The 20,567-nt window shown below is 34.4% G+C and overlaps 2 protein-coding genes across 7 annotated transcripts in view; both read left to right on the top strand.

The window, feature by feature from the left end:
* LOC6579014 (alpha-protein kinase 1) overlaps window positions 1–2,994 on the top strand; it is a 60,926-nt gene extending 57,932 nt beyond the window's left edge. For 2 of the 3 annotated variants that reach the window (XM_002004875.4, XM_015163421.3), the window contains 3 exons: window positions 520–622; window positions 696–879; window positions 1,861–2,994. In XM_002004875.4, the coding sequence (XP_002004911.3) occupies window positions 520–622; window positions 696–879; window positions 1,861–2,223 (650 nt within the window). In that variant the 3' untranslated portion in view covers window positions 2,224–2,994. The remainder of the gene's footprint in view (window positions 1–519; window positions 623–695; window positions 880–1,860) is intronic. The other variant, XM_032730612.2, reaches the window with a different exon arrangement.
* A 2,724-nt stretch (window positions 2,995–5,718) lies between these two features.
* Window positions 5,719–20,359, top strand: LOC6579013 (mannosylglucosyl-3-phosphoglycerate phosphatase). Of its 4 annotated transcripts, none has more exons than XM_044010760.1 (11): window positions 5,719–5,969; window positions 8,186–8,331; window positions 14,702–14,972; window positions 16,476–17,019; window positions 17,094–17,180; window positions 17,360–17,923; window positions 17,991–18,505; window positions 18,570–18,809; window positions 18,879–18,974; window positions 19,044–19,114; window positions 19,204–20,359. In XM_044010760.1, the coding sequence occupies exons 3-11, from the start codon at window positions 14,712–14,714 to the stop codon at window positions 19,268–19,270; spliced, it is 2,445 nt and encodes an 814-aa protein (XP_043866695.1). In that variant the 5' UTR covers window positions 5,719–5,969; window positions 8,186–8,331; window positions 14,702–14,711; the 3' UTR covers window positions 19,271–20,359. The 4 variants fall into 4 exon arrangements, with proteins under 4 accessions (XP_043866695.1, XP_043866696.1, XP_015018904.1 ...); XM_044010761.1 differs by lacking the exon at window positions 14,702–14,972 and adding an exon at window positions 16,149–16,244 and having other exon boundaries at window positions 5,720–5,969; XM_015163418.3 differs by lacking the exon at window positions 14,702–14,972 and having other exon boundaries at window positions 5,720–5,969.
* Window positions 20,360–20,567: the final 208 nt, after the last annotated feature.

Here is a 20,567-nt window from a genome sequence, read left to right as displayed (position 1 = left end):
TTCTGTACCTTCTTCATGTACTCGCTGGTGTAGCTTCTCAGTCTCTCGTTTCTTTCTCTTACCCTCGCTGTTGATCCCTGTTTGCTAACTATTAATTGTTTCTTCTATATATTATGATATATGCTAAGCTCAATATTACTTCTATATTACTTACTTCTATATATTCAATATACTCATATATTATACATATATGATGGTTATATATGCACATCTTCTCGCTGCTTCTGGGTTTCACTCGTTGCTCGTCTCTCTTTACTAGATTAATCTATATATAAGCCACAGCTTGGCTGCATGAACTCTCTTGCTATACTCTCTATATGTATGTCTCTCGTTAATATAATGAAATATGGATTTTTACTCAGTAAAGCAACTCTTTTCGAGTCACGCTTTGATTGTGCTGTTTCCACTTCCTTTCGAACCAATTTCTCATTCTTTTCTCTGGCACTCCTTCATCGTTGTTTATCACTTGCAATTTTTGTTCACCTCGCTAATTCTTCGACAATTCTTACAACGCCAAAGGAACACTTTATGGACGCTGCAAACGGGAGGGCATCGAACTGTCGCGTTCGAATCCAACACCTTGGTCCGAGGATGCTATGAATGAGGCATTGAACTCGGTGCGGTAAGTGCGCCATCAATTTGAATATGTTTCTCTCTGGTACGCAACTAACATTGATTTCGCTTTGCTTTTATAGCGTCGGTCAGATGTCCATCAATCAGGCGGCCATACACTACAACCTGCCCTACAGCTCGCTCTACGGCCGCTTCAAGCGTGGCAAATACGATGTGGTGGCCAATACAAGTGGCATCTCGATTAACAACACGTCCGGCAATACGACCGGCAGCATTGAGATTATCGAACATAGTCAGGAGAATTCGGTAGGTTTCATTTCAACTAACGAGCAGTAGCACTTGATAGTGTAAAGTTGATAAGGCAGATGCGGGTTGAGTGATAGAGGGATGAGAGTCGGTGGGAAAATTCTGTTTGAAGTCAACTTTTTGTTTAGTTCGACTAAAGCTAAATTGTTGCAGAAGTATAGAAATATTTTTGAGGAGTCTCTAGTGAAGTGTTCAGATGGTATAGCAGGCAGAGTTAGAATAGGTACTTATACTATTTCAATGATGCGGTATAGATTTAAGTAGTTTATTGTTAATAATATACCGCTGTCTATAGATATTTTCTTATGCTTAGTATAGCATCTGAAGAGTTTAGTAAATAATCCTATAATAAACCTATATTTTTTTTCAAGCTATATATTTTTTACAAGCTATCAGATTCTAGACTGTTACATTAAGTAAGCTAAACAATGCAAAGTGTTTAGATAGTTATTTATGCAGTATATTATTTTTGTTTAGACTAGATTATTTATTTACTTAGTATTCATTCTATTAAGGAACTTTCAAATAAACTGTTTACTTCAAGTAGGGCAATCTAAGGGCGATTAGGATTAGAAAAATAATTATAGACCCTATAGGCTTAGGCTTAGGAAAAAAAAAAAACTTTAAATGATTTCAATTTTACACTCTACTTAATTATCTAGGTAAGAAAAAGATGTAAGCTATTCAAGTCTGTGTTATTTGAAAGCTATCAACAGTTAGAACGTTTCTATATACTAATTGTATTATTTGTTATAATCTTTATGAAGTGTGGAATCGAAGCAGATTATTTTCATGCCTTATGCACATAGTTAGTTACATAGATCATATCACATTGCCTATTAATATACATATACACACCCACATACACACACACACACACACACGCTCACCCACACCCACACCCACCCAAACACACACACACACACAAACATATACAACTGGCAGCTTTGACTAACCGTTAACAAATTTATTTATGCGTAGTTGCATATGTTGCAGCATCAGTTCCCGTACAGTCCGTCGCCGCATGCGCAGACGCCGCAGCATCACGGAACGCCGCAGCATCATGGCACGCCGCTGCATCACAGTACGCCGCATCACAGTTCGCAGCAGGGGCCGCCAACGCCGCAGGGCATGCAGCAGCATGTGGTGCACATGCAACAGTCGCCGCATCAGGCGCATCATCAGCAACAGCAGCAGCAGCAGCACATGCAACAGGATGTCGTCACATCGAGCAGCCAGGTGGTGCACAGCCAACAGCAGCAACAGCAGCAGCAGCAGCAACAACAACAGCAGCAGCAGTTGCAGCAGATCTATCAGCATCACGGCACGCCCGAGCGTAGTTGAGAATCACTGCACGCCGCGGCTATGTTGGGCGGCGGCGGCAATATCAGTGGCAGCACGGCAGCAACAGCAGCAACAGCAGCAGCAGTAGCAGCAGCAGCGGCAGCAACACCTTTTGCCAGCATAACGGGTCTGGGCAGCGGGGCGACTGCGACGCCAGCGTCGACAGCGGGCACCAGCAGCAAGCGCAAGAAAGCGACCAAGCAAAAGCGTTGAGAAAGCGCCGCTGATGCAGCTGCCAGCTGCTGCAAGAGAGAGAAACAGGAGCAGAAGCAGGAGGAAAAGGAGATAGAGAAGAAGATGAATGTTGTTAACACTGTTAACGCTGCCACGCCCACCAACACAAATGCCACCGTCGCCGCCACCATTAAATTTCGCTTTAATGCGAAGCATTGGAAGCGCAAGTTGAAGCAGTTTCATTTGTTATTGTCGAAGCCAACTTAAACCAACAGAGAGAGAGACAGACCAAGAGAGAGAGAGAGAGAGAGAGAGAGGAGGGAGGAGTGATGATGAGCAAGGAATGTAGACATAATGAGCATATATATTAAAGAGCAAAGACAAAGAGAATGTCACTTTATTTTCAGGAATTCAAGAAATGAAAACCAATCAAAATCCAATAAGAAATTTTCAAAAATGAAAACTTGAAGCATTAATTACACAATTTGAAATGTGTATCAAATGTAAATAATTATTAAATAATTTTAACTGTAAATGAACTATTATGCTTTACATTACACTACACAACACACGACACGACTCGAAATCGTTAGAGCAGCACTTTGTTAGTTATTTAAAAGAAAAACAAATTATTATTATTATTATTACTATGGGACAAATAACTTGGACGTGTGTTATATTTTTCACATATATATATAAAGTCATTGATATATATATTTATATAAATTTTCTTTAAACGAAACATTACATAAATTTTAAGAGCCAAATCGTGGCAAATGCCCGATTTATTGTTTTGATAGCAGAATTCTGATTTTTTTTGTTCACTTTTCTATTTAATTTAGTGTGAGACTGAAAGTGCGCCCAAAAACAAAAACAGAAAACACACACACACATACATACACAACTATGAAAGAGGAAATGCTTTATATTTTTGTTTTTTAGAGAAAGAAAGAAAGAAAGAAGAAAATACCTTAAAACTTATAGAATTAAACCAAATGCATCAAGGTCTTAGCAATTAAACTCATTTAAAGTAAGTAAACGTCAAGAGAACAACAAAACAATTTGAATTTTAAAAAGGCAAAAGCGTGAAGCAGCAAAAAAAAAATAAAATAAAATAAAATAAAATATATCTAAGAAAATGTAGCAAAATGCATAACTATATAATTGAAGTAATATGAAGAGATATGCACATGAAATGAACAGCAAGAAAATATTATTTTTGATAAAAGAGAAAAAGAAAACAAAACTGTCAAAATTACAAAATTTTCCAATTTTGTTAAGATTAGAAAATAAATTTGTCAAAAGCAAAGCAAACTAAATAGACATTGTAACTAAACTAATAGCAATACATACACACACACACATACATACACATACACTCACATATTTAGTAACATTTTGGCTAGTATAGACGAGTGTCAACTATATAAATATATATATATATATATATTATTATATACAAAAATAAAGTCCAAAAACAAACTGCTCTATCACAAGACCCATGGAAAATACAACATGAAATAGTTTTTTATTTAGACGTTAGAGGGCGCCACACAAACGATGCATATAGAACTCTGTAAGTGTTTAGACAAAAACCTATCAAAAAAATGGAAAATGTAAGCAAAATCAAATGAATTTCAAAAAGTTAAATTTTACAACATTTAAGAAGAAAATAATGTAAAAAAAACAACAAAATTTTAAATTGACAAGAAAATTTATATAAAAAAAGAATATATAAAGAACTTTGTATAGCTTCCATTAGTTTATAAAAACAGAAACCAGCGAGTGCTGTATACACCGATCACAAACACACACACACACATATATATATAAAGAGAAACCACACACACACACACACACACTTATACATATTTTTGAAGCTACTTCAAGTTTTGGTTTCAGAAAAAGGCGAAAAAGCGAAGCCAAGAAAAAACAGGAAAATAACAATTTATTTTTTGAAAAAAAAAAAACTTTGTACATATATATATTAACAAACATTTTAGTTTTTAGGATATGAAAAGAAAGAAGAAAATAATATAAATTTGAAATGTTTTTCTTAATTTATTATGCATTATTAAAAAAAAACAAAAACAAAAAAACAAAATGTAGAACTGAAATGCAATATGCTTACCTTAACTCAATATAATTTAATTCCTATTATTTTTTAGTTGCTATTTTTCAAATAAATATATATATATACATAACATATATATGTATATATATATATATTTAATAATATATGTTAGACAAAAAACTGTATATCATTGTAAAATAATTAACAACTGAACAGCATATGAAATAAAGTCTATAAGAGTATAAAAAAAAATAAAAAAAAAAAAAAAAAAAAAAAAAAAAAAACAAGAATAAATACCATTTAAATAATTAAATAATATATATAAATAAATATCATAATAACATTGTTAAAATTGTCGCAAGAACAATTAAAAAATAAAACGAAGTAAAGTAAAATAAATGAAGAGAAAACAAGAATTTTAGTACATAAAATAAAAAAGGATATGAATATGAAATCGAAAGAAAACATTTAAAAAATTATATTGTCTAAGCTTATTTAAATTATAAGTTTAATCATTAACCACACAATATTATAGAACATTTCGAATTATCAATATACGGAAAGAAATATCGATTATAAACTTAAATGTTAGCCCAGACAGGAACCATACAGACCTAAATAATAATAATAATAATAATTCTATTAATGATAAATATTATGAATAATTACGCAAATGTCCTTAGACAATGCAAATACATGTAGTTCGATGTATGTACTATATGGCAAATTGGAAGGCAGTTTAAACAACTGAAACAACAAACATATAATGTAATATTGGTATAACGTAATTTTTAAAGTGAGGTACTATAAATAAAAATTATTAAATAATATAAATCAAATTGAAATTGTTTTTTGCCTTAAATCCCAAGTAGATTTATTTAATCATAATAATATTGATTTTAAAACTGTAAATTTGAATTCAACAGTTTTTTACATTGTATGTATTATAGCCTTTAACAGTCGCTCTCAAACTATTCACACAGCTCATGAGTTCTGAAACTCACTTAACAGTGCTCCACAAAGCTATCATTTAACATGTTCTCTCTGACAACTGTTACAGTGTTGAGTGCTTTAATGTCTGTTAGCGATGCGCAATCGAAAGATTGTTGGGCACATTCGTTCGTTCGACTGCCCAGTCGTGCCGATTATTCGTGTCTGTGCTCTCCGTAGTGCCGTTGTCATTCTCGTGCTCGCTCTCGCTCTTGTTGCTTAAGCATTTTTAACATTAACAGCAGCATTTATTTAAGATGTCAGAGTTTAGTTGGAGTTCTGCTTTCCACAGTGACGGTTTGGAATCGGCAAATCAAAGCGACTAATTTCTGCGCATACCAATTCGATTGTATCCGTGTGTGTGTGTGTGTGTGTTTGTGTGTTTTTAGCCGTTTTAGACGCAGAATATTACAGAGCGCAGCATTTTTTGGTGTAAAAGAAAAAGTGGTGCGCGAAACAGGATTTTAACTTGGCTGTTTCTTCGCCCCCAACTGCTGCAGCACACAAGGTGTGTAAATAACTGAGTGTTTGCACAAAAAACAGGTGCAATGTCAATGTTGTACAATATTCTTTCTTTAAATTACAACGGTAAACAAAAGCGCGCAAATTTATTGTCAGAGTGTACATAATTGAGAGTGTGTGTGTTTGCTTAAGGCCAACAGAGGCACAAAATGTTATCAGTGCGCAATTAATTAATTGATTAGGCAGAACAATAATTATATTACAAAATAAACTGCATGCAAGTGAAAGTTAATTGAATTTGTGAATTTAACTTTTGCGGCACGAACAATTGAGCGAGAATTTTTCGCAATTTAGTTGTGAATGAAAAGTGACAGCGGATGTTGCCAATTTATAGAAATATTAACACTGATTTATTTATTTATTTTAATATATGAATGTTGTTAAAGCAAAAAGAAAGAAGCACTTTGCGTACTCGCAATCCTTTTTTTTTATTAGGTCACAAGGGCAAACAAATATTACAGTAAAAGAAAAAGAGTGGAAAAAGCACACGCCGTTAGCTAAAGAAAGCAATGAGCTGCCCCACCTTCGTCTACCCACATATTTAACTGCATAAACAGTTTATTTTTGTGTAGCCGAGCCCAGCTGCAAGTTCAGCTTACGCCCAGTACTTCCAGAACTTGTTACCTCCATATAATTATATTACAGCCACATGCTACATACACGCACACACAGAAAAAGCAAAAGTGTGCAAAATGATGGCATAAACGGTTTACCGTTCAACACGTTTTTTCTGAAAAATGAACTTATAGAAAAGACAACAAAAATTAAAATACACAACAAAAACCGCCAAACACCAACAGCAATAACAACAACTAGAACAATATCAATATCAACAGCCAGCTACAGAGAGAGAGAGAGAGAGAGAGAACAGCACACAACGTGCATGCTTGAGACGATGAGTGAGAGAGCGAGAGAGTGGTAGAATTATTAGAGAGCGAGCACAGCTTGAGTGGTTGCGAGAGCTTTTTTGTTTTTTTTTTTCGCACAGCTGTTTACGATGGAGCAGCATAATAAATTGAGAGTCTGTGGTTTGGCCTGTACGTTTTGCTTTGGCGCTGTTATCCTGCTGTCTACGCAGCAGTGTCTTAAATAACAACAACAACAGTTTAATTTAGTCTATGGGGGGCAGTACGACAACAAGTGCCGCTTGCTGTGCGTGTTTTGAGGGTTAATTAAACTCTTAGCCTCATCCACATTGGTCAAAGAAAAAAATATTCACTAGACCACAAGGTCTAGGCAGCCAATAGCGTCGCCACATTGACACACATATTTTAGCTGTTTTTTTTGAGTGCTGTCAAATTGCCAAAAATAAAAAATTCGCTTTTAGTTGCTGTAAATTCAATATAAGCAACAACAAGACAGAAAAGCTTGCGTGGGTTGACTATGTTAATGCGCAGCACTTCAAACTGTTGTAAATAATGGGAGCGAGAAGGCAGCAAAAAAAGACAATGGAAAGTGCGTATGCTCAAGCTAATTGGAATGTTAAACTTAACAGCTAACCGGAATGTTAGAAAAACAATTACAACTGCATTGAAGTCATAAAAATAACAGACTTTTACCGTTACGTAGTTTGATTTGAGATGTAAAATGAAATAACATTAGGCGTTAGGCAGGCTGAATATGGGCAAAGATTAATGAGCTAAATGAATGAATGGAATATATAATTTGAATATAAATATTTGTTTTCTAGAATTTACTTGAGATGCCCCACTTGGCATATATTTTTTTGGCTTGGGTATTGTAAAAAAGAAACAGATTGTTTTTTCTTTTCAAGTGCTATTTTTAAAATGATAATTTTTTAAAATAATTTGGACAGCTGTAATTAAATACTTATAATGAAATTACTTGTCTAGCTTTCGAAAGCAAAGCCATAGAAAGATTGATTGTATTTGAAATGCCTTTGGGCAGATGATTGACATTTTAGCTCTTAACTTGAGCTTTTGATTGCGCGCTCGTTAGCTCGGTCAGGCTATGCCACCTGACAAGCTTCAGGTGTCTGTGTGTGCGCGTGTATATGTATGTGTGGGTGTTGGTCCCTGCTTGCATTTCCTGTTGGCTAGCTAAATTGCAAAATGGCGCATTTCTGCTGCCTGCTTCAGCAAAGTTAATTAAAGTTTGTGGGCTCTTGAGTAAATCCTTTAACAAATTGCTTTCTATATTTAATTTATGCATCTCATCTACTTTTATTTTCACTCTTTACAGCCCAGTTGAGTTGAGTGGAGCGCTAATAACTGTGCTTCGACTTTAAGCTCGTTTACGTCAAGGTCGCTGCATAGGATAACAACAACAACAACAACAACAAACAAACAAACAATTAAAAATTTCCTAGAACAAATCGTTGCACGCACGTAAGTTGGCTATATTTATACATATGTATGAGTATCTATATACACAGCTACATATCTACATATATACACACGTATGTGTATATAGCTAAGGCTTTCCTTGCTGATTGCCAATTGATTTCTATGCAATCAACGCTGCTTAAAAATTCATAAATGAGCCATGCAGTCTGCAATTGTAGCTGAAATTGAATAACAAAATTGCTAAGCTTGTATTGATTGTATTTAATTAAAAGTTGACATTTAGAATTCAGCCATTGAATTAATTAGAATTTGTGCATTTGTATTGTAGAGTGGACAATAAATTTGAGGTAAAAGTAATTGAATTTGCTTTTAGATAGTTCATGTCACACGCAGATGCTATTTCCCTTTCCATATACTCTATATGTAGAGAAGAATTTACACTAATATAGTCATATAAAATGTTTAATTTGTCGACTGTTTAAGTTTTATCAGCTGTTCAAATAGATTTCAAGGTCACTTTAGAATTACCTAATAACAGTTCGTAGTAGACTTTACTTACTTACTCTACTAACTTAATTATCTGCAGTTTGATTAGATGATTAAAATACATAATTAATTTAATGGCAATATTAATTATAAGACTTATCAATATTATGATGAATATGATAACATATTAATATGATTAGCACTATCATGAATAATACAATTTCATTAGCATTAAATGAGGTGGGAGTATTTTATTAACGCTGAATTATTATGATTGATAATAGACATCGCACAGGCTTCGAGCTGAATGAAAATTTGAGGCATTTCATGCATGAATCTCTTAATGCTGTTGATTAGGTTCAAGCTATTTTTAGTGTATTTTATTTCATGTGAATACAACATTCATACGCTGGCTTCATATAACGATTAATATATGTAGATATAGATTATTTTATGATGCAATTTGCTATGCCTATAGATATGATATATTTTAGGGCATAAATTATAATAAAACGTAAGCTTTAATATTAATGAATACAAACTACAAACCCATTCAAAACAAGCATTAAATATTTTAGAGTACAGACTATAGAGTACAGACTATAGTAAGGTTTTTTGCCCATCTCTGCAATAAGTCGAAGAAAATTCTAATACACTTATCCTTTTAGCTTCTTCTAACGTTTAATGCTATTTAAAAATTCAGCGTAAATTTTGCCACTTTAGACACATTTGAGCAGTTGATCAAGGTAACTTGAACGCAACACGCTTGTCAGTCCCAAATGGCAACTAATTTACTGTAAGCTACTTATGAATGCTTGAGCACAGTTCATAGGTACGGAAGAAAATGGAAAGGGAAAGGGAAAGGGAAAGAAAAGAAAAATATGAAAAGGGTCCATAATATTTTGAATTAAATTTGTAAATAATTCAACACTGATTTGTTTTTCTTATTTTTTTTTTCTCGGCATTTTACACAATTTGTATGGCTTGGCTTTTGCAATTACGTTGTATGGTAGCAAAAATATATTTAAAAAAAAATATAACAAAAAAAAAAAAAAAAAGAAAAAAAGTAGACTGTGAAAAAAATGCACTGTCCGTTGCGTATACTTAATATGCTAATCAAATTTATGTAGCAATATTTTCAGTACGTGTGTGTTTAGGGCGTGTGTTGAGTGTGTGTTGACTGTATGTGTGTGTGTGTGTGTTTGTTTGCCTAACTTGTGCTACATGTCTATAACTTTTTCGTATGTTCTTTTAAAAGTTTTCTTACTCACGCACAGTGGAGAAACAGCATAAATTTATAATATAAATAAACAAAAATATAAGATTTAATTAAAAAAGAAAAAAACTAAAAATATAATAATATTAAGAATATTACAAAAAATATATATTTATAAAAATATATATAAATATATTTATTTATAAAAATATATTTATATATTATATATTGAAATCTTTTGATAAAATAAATACATTCCTTTATATTTTCCAACAAAAAGCCCAAAGTTTAAGTGCCCAATAGTTGCAATTATGTATTATTTGTCTTCTTAATTGTCTGTTGCGCCCCACTGTGCCTTGTCACTTATAAATTTCCTTTCATTTTTGCGCCACGCGCCTTTGTTCATTTGTTTCCCTCGAGGCTGGTTGCAAGCAACTTTTGGCGTCTCGACCTCAACGCTGGGTGCCACAAAAGGACCCTAACATGCTGGCCTTGCACACACACACACACATACACACAGATACAGACATACTCATACACCCACCCACTCTAACATTTCTCCTCTCGTTTTTCTGTGTGTTTTTTTTTTCGCTTTTCTTTTTTGCACAATGATGTTGAAGCATTCGTCAATTGACCCTTGACTTTCTTCAAAGGTGTCTGCCGGCAACGAGGCCCTCATTTGGGTCTATTGCTATCGCCGTTCGACCTGTGTTGTGTGTGTTTATTTGAGATGGTGGCATGGGGCGGGGCGGTATGGGGCAGAGGTATACGTTTTGGCATGCTAGCCATTAGCTTGTTAGCCTTGCATATTCTGGCTTATCCTTGGCACTTACCCTTTGACTAAACGAGGCCCAGCGGAAGCGAATGCCACACAGAGCAACAGTCACTGCCATTGCCACAGCCACAGTCAAATGTGCAACGTGTGGCACTTGCAGCAGACGCTGTTGGCTGTGGGTGTGAGTACGTGCCACAAATTGATTATGTTGTTGCGCTCTGTCTGACCGTCTGATTCGTTTATTAATTTTGTCATGTTGTTTGGCTTTTTTGCAAAATTTATTAAATTCAATTTGTAACAGCGCACGATTCTGGAATAATTAATGCGGCACTTGCAGTCTGCACTTAAATATTTATAATCGTCGCAAAAAACACTGATTTTATAATGAACTTGTGCAAATTTATGCACGAGTCGAGCGAACGGCACTTTGAACTTTACATAAACAGTGTAAAATTTGTGTAAACATATTGTTTACAATAAAAACGAGATATTAAATTTTGTATTATGATTTCTGTATACGGCAATTTTGAATTGAATTTAAAAGATTTTTTAAAATTTATTTTAAAAAAATAATTTTTTTTTATAGCAATTGGTTAGTTTTATTGCTTTCAGCTAAGTCCGAAGCGCTTTGTTTTATAAATAAAAAAATTTATTCACATTAATAAGAAGTTAACATGATGATATTTCATCGATTGATGTTTCAAATTGCAAACAATAAATAAAATTAAAAAAATACGTTTTTAGTTATCTCTAACTGTGCAAAATGTGATTGTACTGGTTTGAGCTTCTTTATAAGAAGATACAATCATAAATAGTCTTCAATATGGGCTTATTTTATATATAATATAATATCTATAATATTCATATATATTTGTAATATAAATTTATTTATAATTATAATATATAATATAATATAATTATAATAATTTATTTATATTTATAATATAATATATATAATTTTACTTATTTAATTATTATTATTTTTTTTTTTAGATTTAAATAAGTTAGGCATATTGATATGACGATTTGGTCTATATCTAAACATGATTTATATATTTATTTTGTTCATTATTTATTATGGTCGTTGCTCAACCAGCTGGAAGTTCTTACTAAAGTCTATTAAAACCTATAACCCAATATATCTATATATATAGATAGATTTATCAGTTGAAACAAATTTCTCTTTACTTACGGATTGCATTTAAGCGTGCAGCTCATTTCCTGTCAGTTATTTTGTGGTTCAGTTGCCATGACGCAGCCAGGCGACCTGCCTGAAAGCCACATTATTTTTTTTTTGTCTGATAAATACACACACACATACAAGTATACACATATATAAAAATATTTGTATATATGTATAGGTGTGTGTATATTTGCAGTTAGATATGCGCACATATTTGTCATTTGGTATGCATTGCGTGTGTGTCTGTCTCTCGCATTCTTGAACAGTCAAAGGCAAATTCCCCAGCCGTATCCCAATTCGAGTCTCTCGACCTTCTCTATCTGGCCCGAACGTTGCGTATACGTAATATTCGCTTGTAAATTCATGCGTTTCACTTTGCTTTCATTATCAATGCCAATGCTGAATGCGAGTGAACTGCGTCTGTCCGTTATTGCTTTACATACACACACACACACAATTATACATATATATATATATATATATATATATATATATATATATATAAATGGCACGCATGGTTTTTATGTATCCGTATATATTGTTGTAGCTGTATCTGTAAGATACTTTAAGGTTTGGCAGCCGCTTAAGCATGAACAGCCATGAAAATTGCTAAATGGCGCCTTTTTTTTTTTGGTGTGTGCAGATTGCATATGACAATGGTTCTATATAAATGAATAGCATAGTTGGGGCTGCGCGAATTGGGTGTTTCTAAGGCTTGGCCCGAGAGCTGACAAAATTCGAAACGCTTTTGTTGCTCAGAATCATTTTATTATTGACAACAAAAATTGTTTTGCTCTCAAATGTTGCTTAGTGTGAATTCCTTAAATTGAGAAGCTCTCGAATCGATGTGCAAAATATATATTGTATATATTTGATTTAGGCAGAAATGAAGCTGTTGTTATGCTGCTTGTGAAGCCCTACAAATCTGTAGCTTGCTTAACTAACGGTAAACTGGTTTCAGACCTACAAAAGTTGGCTTACAATTTATATAAAAATGCAGTTTAAAGCAATGCGAATAGAGCTTGACACAAATTTCAATAATGCAATAGAAAATACAAATAATAATACGAGAACTTATTAAAATAAATAATGAGATAATAATACAAATAATTTTAATAATAAAATGTAATTTAAAATAAATAAATAAAATAAAATAAAAATAAAATAAAAATGTAGTAATAAAAATAATACAATAATTTATTATTATAAATATTAGTAGCAATAGTTAATTTTAAAGGAAGTAAATTTATTTATTAGTGAGTAAAATGTAGTATATTTTAAGTATTTAAATAGTTCTAAAAATTGTAGTTATATTAATATTATTTTATATTATATAATACTTTCTAATTATTTAGTTGGTAAATAATTTAATTAAATAATTTGATTGAATATTTCTATTTGTAATTATAAAGTATATTATATTAATTATTAAAGTAAATAAGATAAAAATTTTCGACATTCTACAGGGCATTTTCTCTTTGTTAACACTTACAATACTCTTTCCATTATTGTCGTTTTCACTTATATTGTACATACATATATTTGACGCTTCGATTAATAAATCAAATTTAAAGAAGGGCAGCAATAAACGTAATGCAATTTTATGAGAGCTCGCGTGAGAGAGAATTTTTGGCATGCATTTTGCTATGTTTACGTCTGTGTGTGTGTGTGAGTTGTGTGTGCATGGGAGTGACAAGTTTGTGGATTACTAGCACAATTTCGTGAAAACACAGTAAATTGGTTTTATACTCTGTCTCTTCTTGGAGTGAGTTTCTAAAAGAATTGTAGAGATTATGAATATGTAAAACTTTATACCTGAACAAATTTGTAGTGCAGCTCCAATGAGTCGAACATCTTATTTGATTCGCTAGACAAATAGAGCTTTTGAGTGCTCACATTTTCAATATATCAATAATCTGATAGTTAAATCTTAATATTTTAAACTCTACTAGAGGGTCTTATGAATCAATGATCTACAGTTTTTCCAATTTCAGCTTAATAACGCAGTAGTGCCAGTCTCTATCATATACATATATTTATATACTGATGTAGCATAGATTGTCACATTCCTTTTTATATATATTTATCAATACAGATATAATAATATAAACTACTCACGAGGCTAAAACTCTAAGTATATAAACTTTTCAACATAAAATGATGCTAATTCAGTCTTCTCTAAGCGAGCATTACGCAGTCATCAATAGCCGATCGACATATTCTTAGTTGTTTTTGTTTTCTTTTTCGTTTGCGTCGTGAGTGCCTCTCTCATGCTCTCTCTCTCTCTCTACTCTATGTTTTCCTCATTCTTATCTACATTTTCGTTGATAATGCATTGAATTTGAGTGAAATCATTTTGCATTTATACAATTTCAAACAACAATTTGCAGTCCACTGTCGTCTCTCGCGGCGTCGAGTTGTTGTTAACACATATGAGAAACGAACATCAACTATATACATATATAAAGAGAAATTCAAAATTGAAATAAATTTTAAACAAATTGTTGTTTAGCTATACTCGAAATACTTTTAGCGCGCGCGTTTTTTTTTTTTTATTTTCTTTATATTTTCAATTTGCGCGCAGTTGAAATTTGTTTATTTGCTACGCTCTTATGATTTGTTGCAAAATGCGTATACGTAGTGTGACACATGTCGCGAATGTGCTGTAAGTTCTTGTTGTTATTGTTGCTAAACAGAAATAGAAGAAAACAGAAAAAAGCAAATCGAAAACCAAACTTTTCTCTTCGTGCAGCAGCCGCAGGATGAGCAACAACAGAAACATCAACAATGACGGCGGAGGTGGCGTCGCAGGTGGCGATACTGAAATGGCAGCGGGTGCAACAGCATTTGCTGCCTCTGTTGCTGCTGCAACTGCAACAGCAACAACAACAGCAACAACAACTGCAACAACAACTGCAACTGCAACAGCAACTGCCAACTCAAGTTCAACGCGTCGTTTGGTACATTTGCAGGGCGGCAATCGTGGAGCTGCCATGGGCAATGTTGTTGGCTGGCTAAAGCAGGTTTCTGTTCTCTCTTTTTTGCCAGCGCACTTGGCCCACATATAAACATATATATATATATATATATACATATCTATATCTATCTAGTTGTATTTATCAGTGTGTGTGTGTGCTGCACTTCGACTGCTACAGCGTGCGAAGTAGTTTTCTGTAGTTGAGCCACGCACCAGGAGCTAGTCAGCTCTAATTACGTTACTCACATCTCGTGACACACACACACAACAACAACACACAATATATGCTGTACCTGTTTTATTGTTATCCTGCACCTGCTTATACGTAATGCAAGCGCACCTGCCTCCCCCACTGACACACCTGAAACACACCTGACACGTTGCTCGCTTTAATTTTGTATTTGAGCTTTTTATGGGTTCATGTCATAGAGATTTGCACCAATTAGTAGTCTACCAGGACTAAATTATATACAGTTCATTTATATTATATATAATTATATATTGTATTATAGTATTATTTAAAAATACTTATATTTATTTTTATTATTTTAGTTTAATATTTATTGAATATAATTATAATATTAATTTAATTTCATATTTATTATTTTCAAAATAATAATAATAAATTTAGTATATAATTGTTTTTTTTTTTTTTTAATTTATTATTAATTTAATTTAATTTATTATTATTTAATATTTATTATGTATAATTATAATTATAATAATATATAATTGTTTTTTTTTTTTAATTTATTATTAATTTAATTTAATTTATTATTATTTAATATTTATTATGTATAATTATAATTATAATAATTTTTAAAATAGTTAAATTTGGTATTTAATTGATTCTTTTTTTTAATATTTATTATATTTGATATATAAGAAAAATTGCTTTAATATTTAAATTTAATTTAAGTTTTTTAATTTAAAGGATTTTTTAGAATCATTTATTTATATTTTAAAGTTATTTTTATGTCAGAATTGGCCAGAGTTTTTTTTTTATATTTACCAAATAAATTTCTAGCAGCCTCGTAAATTTTATATCAATTGTCATACCAATGCTTCCACTTATCTTTTAACTAAATGAATATTTAATAACAGATTACTTATACTTATACGCATACAAACTTATATAAGATTTGTATAAGTATAAGTAAAACGTATTTATTTTGTATTCACTTAGTTATTTCTGATTGAATTTCCCATTTGTTTTTCATAGGCGCTAACTAATTTTTATTATTTGGAGCTATTTGATCTTGGAGCTTATTTCATGTCAACCCTCTTGCCGCGCTACCTAATCCTAATAAAAGCCTATGTATGTATCAATTATAACCCCAGCAGCCGTTCATATTTCCAATCTGAACTCACTCACTCGCCCTCTCTCTCTTTCTCTCTCTTTAACTCACTGTGTATCTCACTCTGTCTCTCCCCCCTCCTTGCTGTTGTTGTCTGTCGATGTTGTGTGCTCGCCTTGTTCGTGTGTCTTTTGGGTGTTGCTATGCTTCATGTTCATTGCTCATGTATGTGATACCCTATAATCTTGCAGGCTTCCATTGAGGTGCGGGACGCTGGCACCCGCACTCTGTCCATGCTGCAGAGCACAAATCCGAATTTTCGCTCACTCGACCTATCGCTGACGCCCACAGTATCCGTGTCGGCCAGTGTGCCGGGCAGTGTGCCGACTACAACGAGTGCCGAGGGCTCACTGAGCGGCTCCACAAATCTGACTGGCATTCAGCAAGACACAGAGGATAGCTGCGATACCAAATTGCTGACACGAACACGGGCATACGCGTCCGTTAGTCAGCCACAGAGTCCAAGGCATCGTGGGCGTGGCACACCGAACGGCCTGACCGGACGCTCAACATCGATATCGTCACAGCTGGAGAAGACCAAAAAGCTGCTCAAAATGACGGAGGGCGAGGACAAGCCACTGACCATTCTGCACTATAACGATGTCTACAACATCGAATCGATGGCCGAGACAGAGCCGGTGGGTGGTGCGGCCCGCTTTGCCACAGCCATCAAGAGCTTTGCACATCTCAATCCACTTGTCCTGTTCAGCGGTGACGCCTTCTCGCCCAGCATGCGTAAGTAGTGGGCAAAATCCATAATCCATAATCAGATGTCAGCGAATTACAATCCTTTCATCTTCCACTCACAGTGAGCACCTTTACCCAAGGCGAACAGATGATACCTGTGCTCAACCAGGTGGGCACACATTGTGCTGTCTTTGGCAATCATGATTTTGGTGAGTTGCTTGAAATGTGTTTGAGTGTTTCTTTGAGAGTCTGTAGAGGTATTTAACAGTGCTAATGTTAAGATCATGTTAAAGTTTTAGAGAAGTTTAATAAGAAGTGTTATTTTTTTTTTTACAATCGTTTAGAATTCTTCAAATGCTTATAATATCTAAATCTTTTTTTTATTCAGATCACGGCCTGGACGTGCTGGTTAAGCTGATCAAACAAACGGATTTCCCTTGGCTCATGTCGAATGTGGTTGACAACGAAACTGGTCGCCCGCTGGGCGGTGGTAAAATCTCTCATTTTATATTACACAATCAAATCTCGATTGGACTCATTGGTCTGGTCGAACGGGAATGGCTCGAAACGTTGCCCACAATCGATCCCACCGAGGTCACATATATCGACTATGTGGAGGCTGGAAATCGTTTGGCTCGCGAGCTGCGCAACGAGGGCTGCGATCTGATCATTGCCCTCACACATATGCGCACGCCCAACGACATAAATCTGGCCGAGAAATGCAATGGCATTGATATCATTCTCGGTGGCCACGATCACGTGCGAGAAGTGACCGAAATTAATGGCAAAATGATTGTGAAATCTGGCACAGATTTCCAACAGTTCTCAGTCATAACCATCGAGCGACAGGCCAACGATCGCACACAGTTCACAACGGATGTGCAGTGCATGGACGTGACGTCCAAGATACCCGAGGATCCGGTGCTCAAACAGGAGTTAGCCAAATATGCCAGTAAGTGAGAGTTGAGAGAGTATAGATGATGAATTGATAATGAAATTTATTTTTTCTTCTTCTACAGAATTCATAGAGAGCAAGCTATCGGATGTTATGGGCATATTCAGTGTGGAGCTCGATGGCCGCTTCTCGAAAGTGCGCACTCAGGAAACGAATCTGGGCAACTGGGTGTGCGATGTGGTGCTGGCGGCTGTGGGTGCCGATGTGGTTATACTGAATGGTGGCACTTTTCGCTCGGATCGCATACATCCCGTGGGCAAGTTTACAATGGGTGATCTGGTCAATGTCATACCCATGCGAGATCCTTTGATCTTGCTGGAGGTCAAGGGACACATGCTGTGGCAGGCGCTTGAGAACGGCGTGTCGGCCTATCCGAAGCTTGAGGGTCGTTTCCCACAGGTGGCTGGCATTAGTTTCGCCTTCGATCCACAAGCGGAGCCTGGCAAGCGCATCGATCCACAGTTGATACAGGTGGGCGATGAGTATTTGAATCTGGAGCAGACCTACAAACTGTGCGTCAAGAGCTACTTATATATGGGCTGCGATGGCTATACCATGTTCAAGGATGCCAAAGTGTTGGTGAGTGCAGGATTCTGATAGCTGAAATTGTGACAGTTAGTATATAGTATTTTCTCTTTGATAGATGGATGACGATGCCTGTCCAGAGCTGGGCATAACGTTGCAAAATCACTTCAAGGCCATCAATTCGCGCAAATGTGGTCAGAACACCAAGCATCGACAGTCGCTAGTGACGCTATCGCGACGACACAGTCTGGTGCAATGTCTGGACAGTTTAGATCTGGATGGTCCGTCTCCCATACGTAAACTCTCTGTGGGTCATCATAATAAGTCGATGGATCTGGCGCATGGCAATTCGCAGAAGGTATGGACTCCATGGAGTGATTAATCTATATAAGAGAGAACTTTGTCTGATATATTTTACTTTCTGTAGATGCTGCGTCGTGCCTCGTTAGATGATCTCGAGCAGTCCACTTGCGATTTGGCGCCACAGATAGAGCATCGTATTATAATGATACAAAACGAGGAGGTAAGTCTCATATATTCTATATATATTCCATATATATTATGAATTAACTCTCTATCTTGCCTCACTCAGCATCATCGTCAGCTGCTCTATAAGAAGGAGACGCACATTATGAACTCAACCATAACCGAGGCGGAGGACGAGTAAAGTTCTTTGTTGTTCTGTTGTTGTGCATTTACGTTTAATTTCTATACTCTTTGTTTCTTTTTCGTTTATTCCTTTTTTTTTCCAGTCGTTACAAATGTAGGCAACTTGAAACGAGTTGTAGGGCAATTACCGATTCGGAAAGACAGATATGAGTTAAGCAAAAGTGAAAGACAGTTAGTAAAGCAAGCTTAGTTATGCATCGATGGAAATCATCTAGTGAGATATATATATACACCCATATATATAGGCGTTATGATATATGTTATTTATTGCTGTTGTTATTATTATAATTAATTAATTTTTGCTAAGTTTAAACGAGATTACTCTGAAAACAAAAAACAAGAAAACCAATCTGATATTGATATTAATATTGTATACCTAAATAAGTTTAGAGAAAAACCGATAAATTAAGTTGATGCAACTATGAATGTTTTTAATATATACCTATTATTTATATATACATATATTTATATATTGTTCGCAGGACAGCTTTAGGAATTTAATTTGAAAGACATTCCAAAAGGAAAAACTTCTCCAAGCCAGTTGATCAATGCAGAGGTTGTAGCAATATTTTAGGTGTATTATAATTTTTATTGGTGTCTCCAACTAACCCAAAAGAAACTTAGCTAGAGTTGTGTATGTGTATGTGTGAGTGAGGATAGGCAAATTGAAATGTGAGGATAGCAAGCAATATTTTAGAGAGAAAGAGCGAGAGAGAACGGGCCATGCATGTGTATAGGGTATTGATTGAGCATTATATTATATATAAATATATATATATTATATTTTTATGACAACATTTGGAGTGTCGCAACTGTTTTGAAAATAATGCAATCAACTATATATATTTATATATATACATACTATAGATGAACACAATTTCTGGCAACAAATTAGTGCACGATGTACAAGATTTTAAAAGTAGAACCGACAGAAAAGAGCCGCTAGCTAAATCGTTCCTTCAGAGTAGCATTCCCCATAAAACAACTATAAATAAAACATAAAAAAGAGATTTGGCGCAATATTTTAAACACAAAATGCAATGAAATTGCCAAAAAAAATATAAGTAATATATATATACTATTTTAGCTATGTGTGTGGGCGTGTACGTGTACTGTCTGTGTGTGTGTGTATGTGCGTGTGCATGTGTAAAGAAAGAAGATCAAATAACAGACCAAACGATAACTCAATTACATAAAGTTAAACAATAGAAGGGACAACCGAAATAGCGCCTAATAAATGTCCATGCTTTAAATACAAAGTTAACTAAATGTACAATATAATACTATATATGTATATCAGCATATATATATATATCTGGATAACATAGGGAGACTACTAACAGCAGCAATAGACAATTAAGTTAGTCTTTCACTTTAATTCATTCCCCCCTTTTACCTTAAAGGACTTTTTACTATTTTTCTACACCCGATTTTCACTCTGTTCTCC

Source organism: Drosophila mojavensis, unplaced genomic scaffold (genome assembly GCF_018153725.1).
Source record: "Drosophila mojavensis isolate 15081-1352.22 unplaced genomic scaffold, ASM1815372v1 contig_80, whole genome shotgun sequence".
NCBI classification, from domain to species: Eukaryota; Metazoa; Arthropoda; class Insecta; order Diptera; family Drosophilidae; genus Drosophila; species Drosophila mojavensis.
The sequence above is the reverse complement of the archived record's forward strand: the minus strand, read 5'-3'. Positions and strand labels throughout refer to the sequence as shown.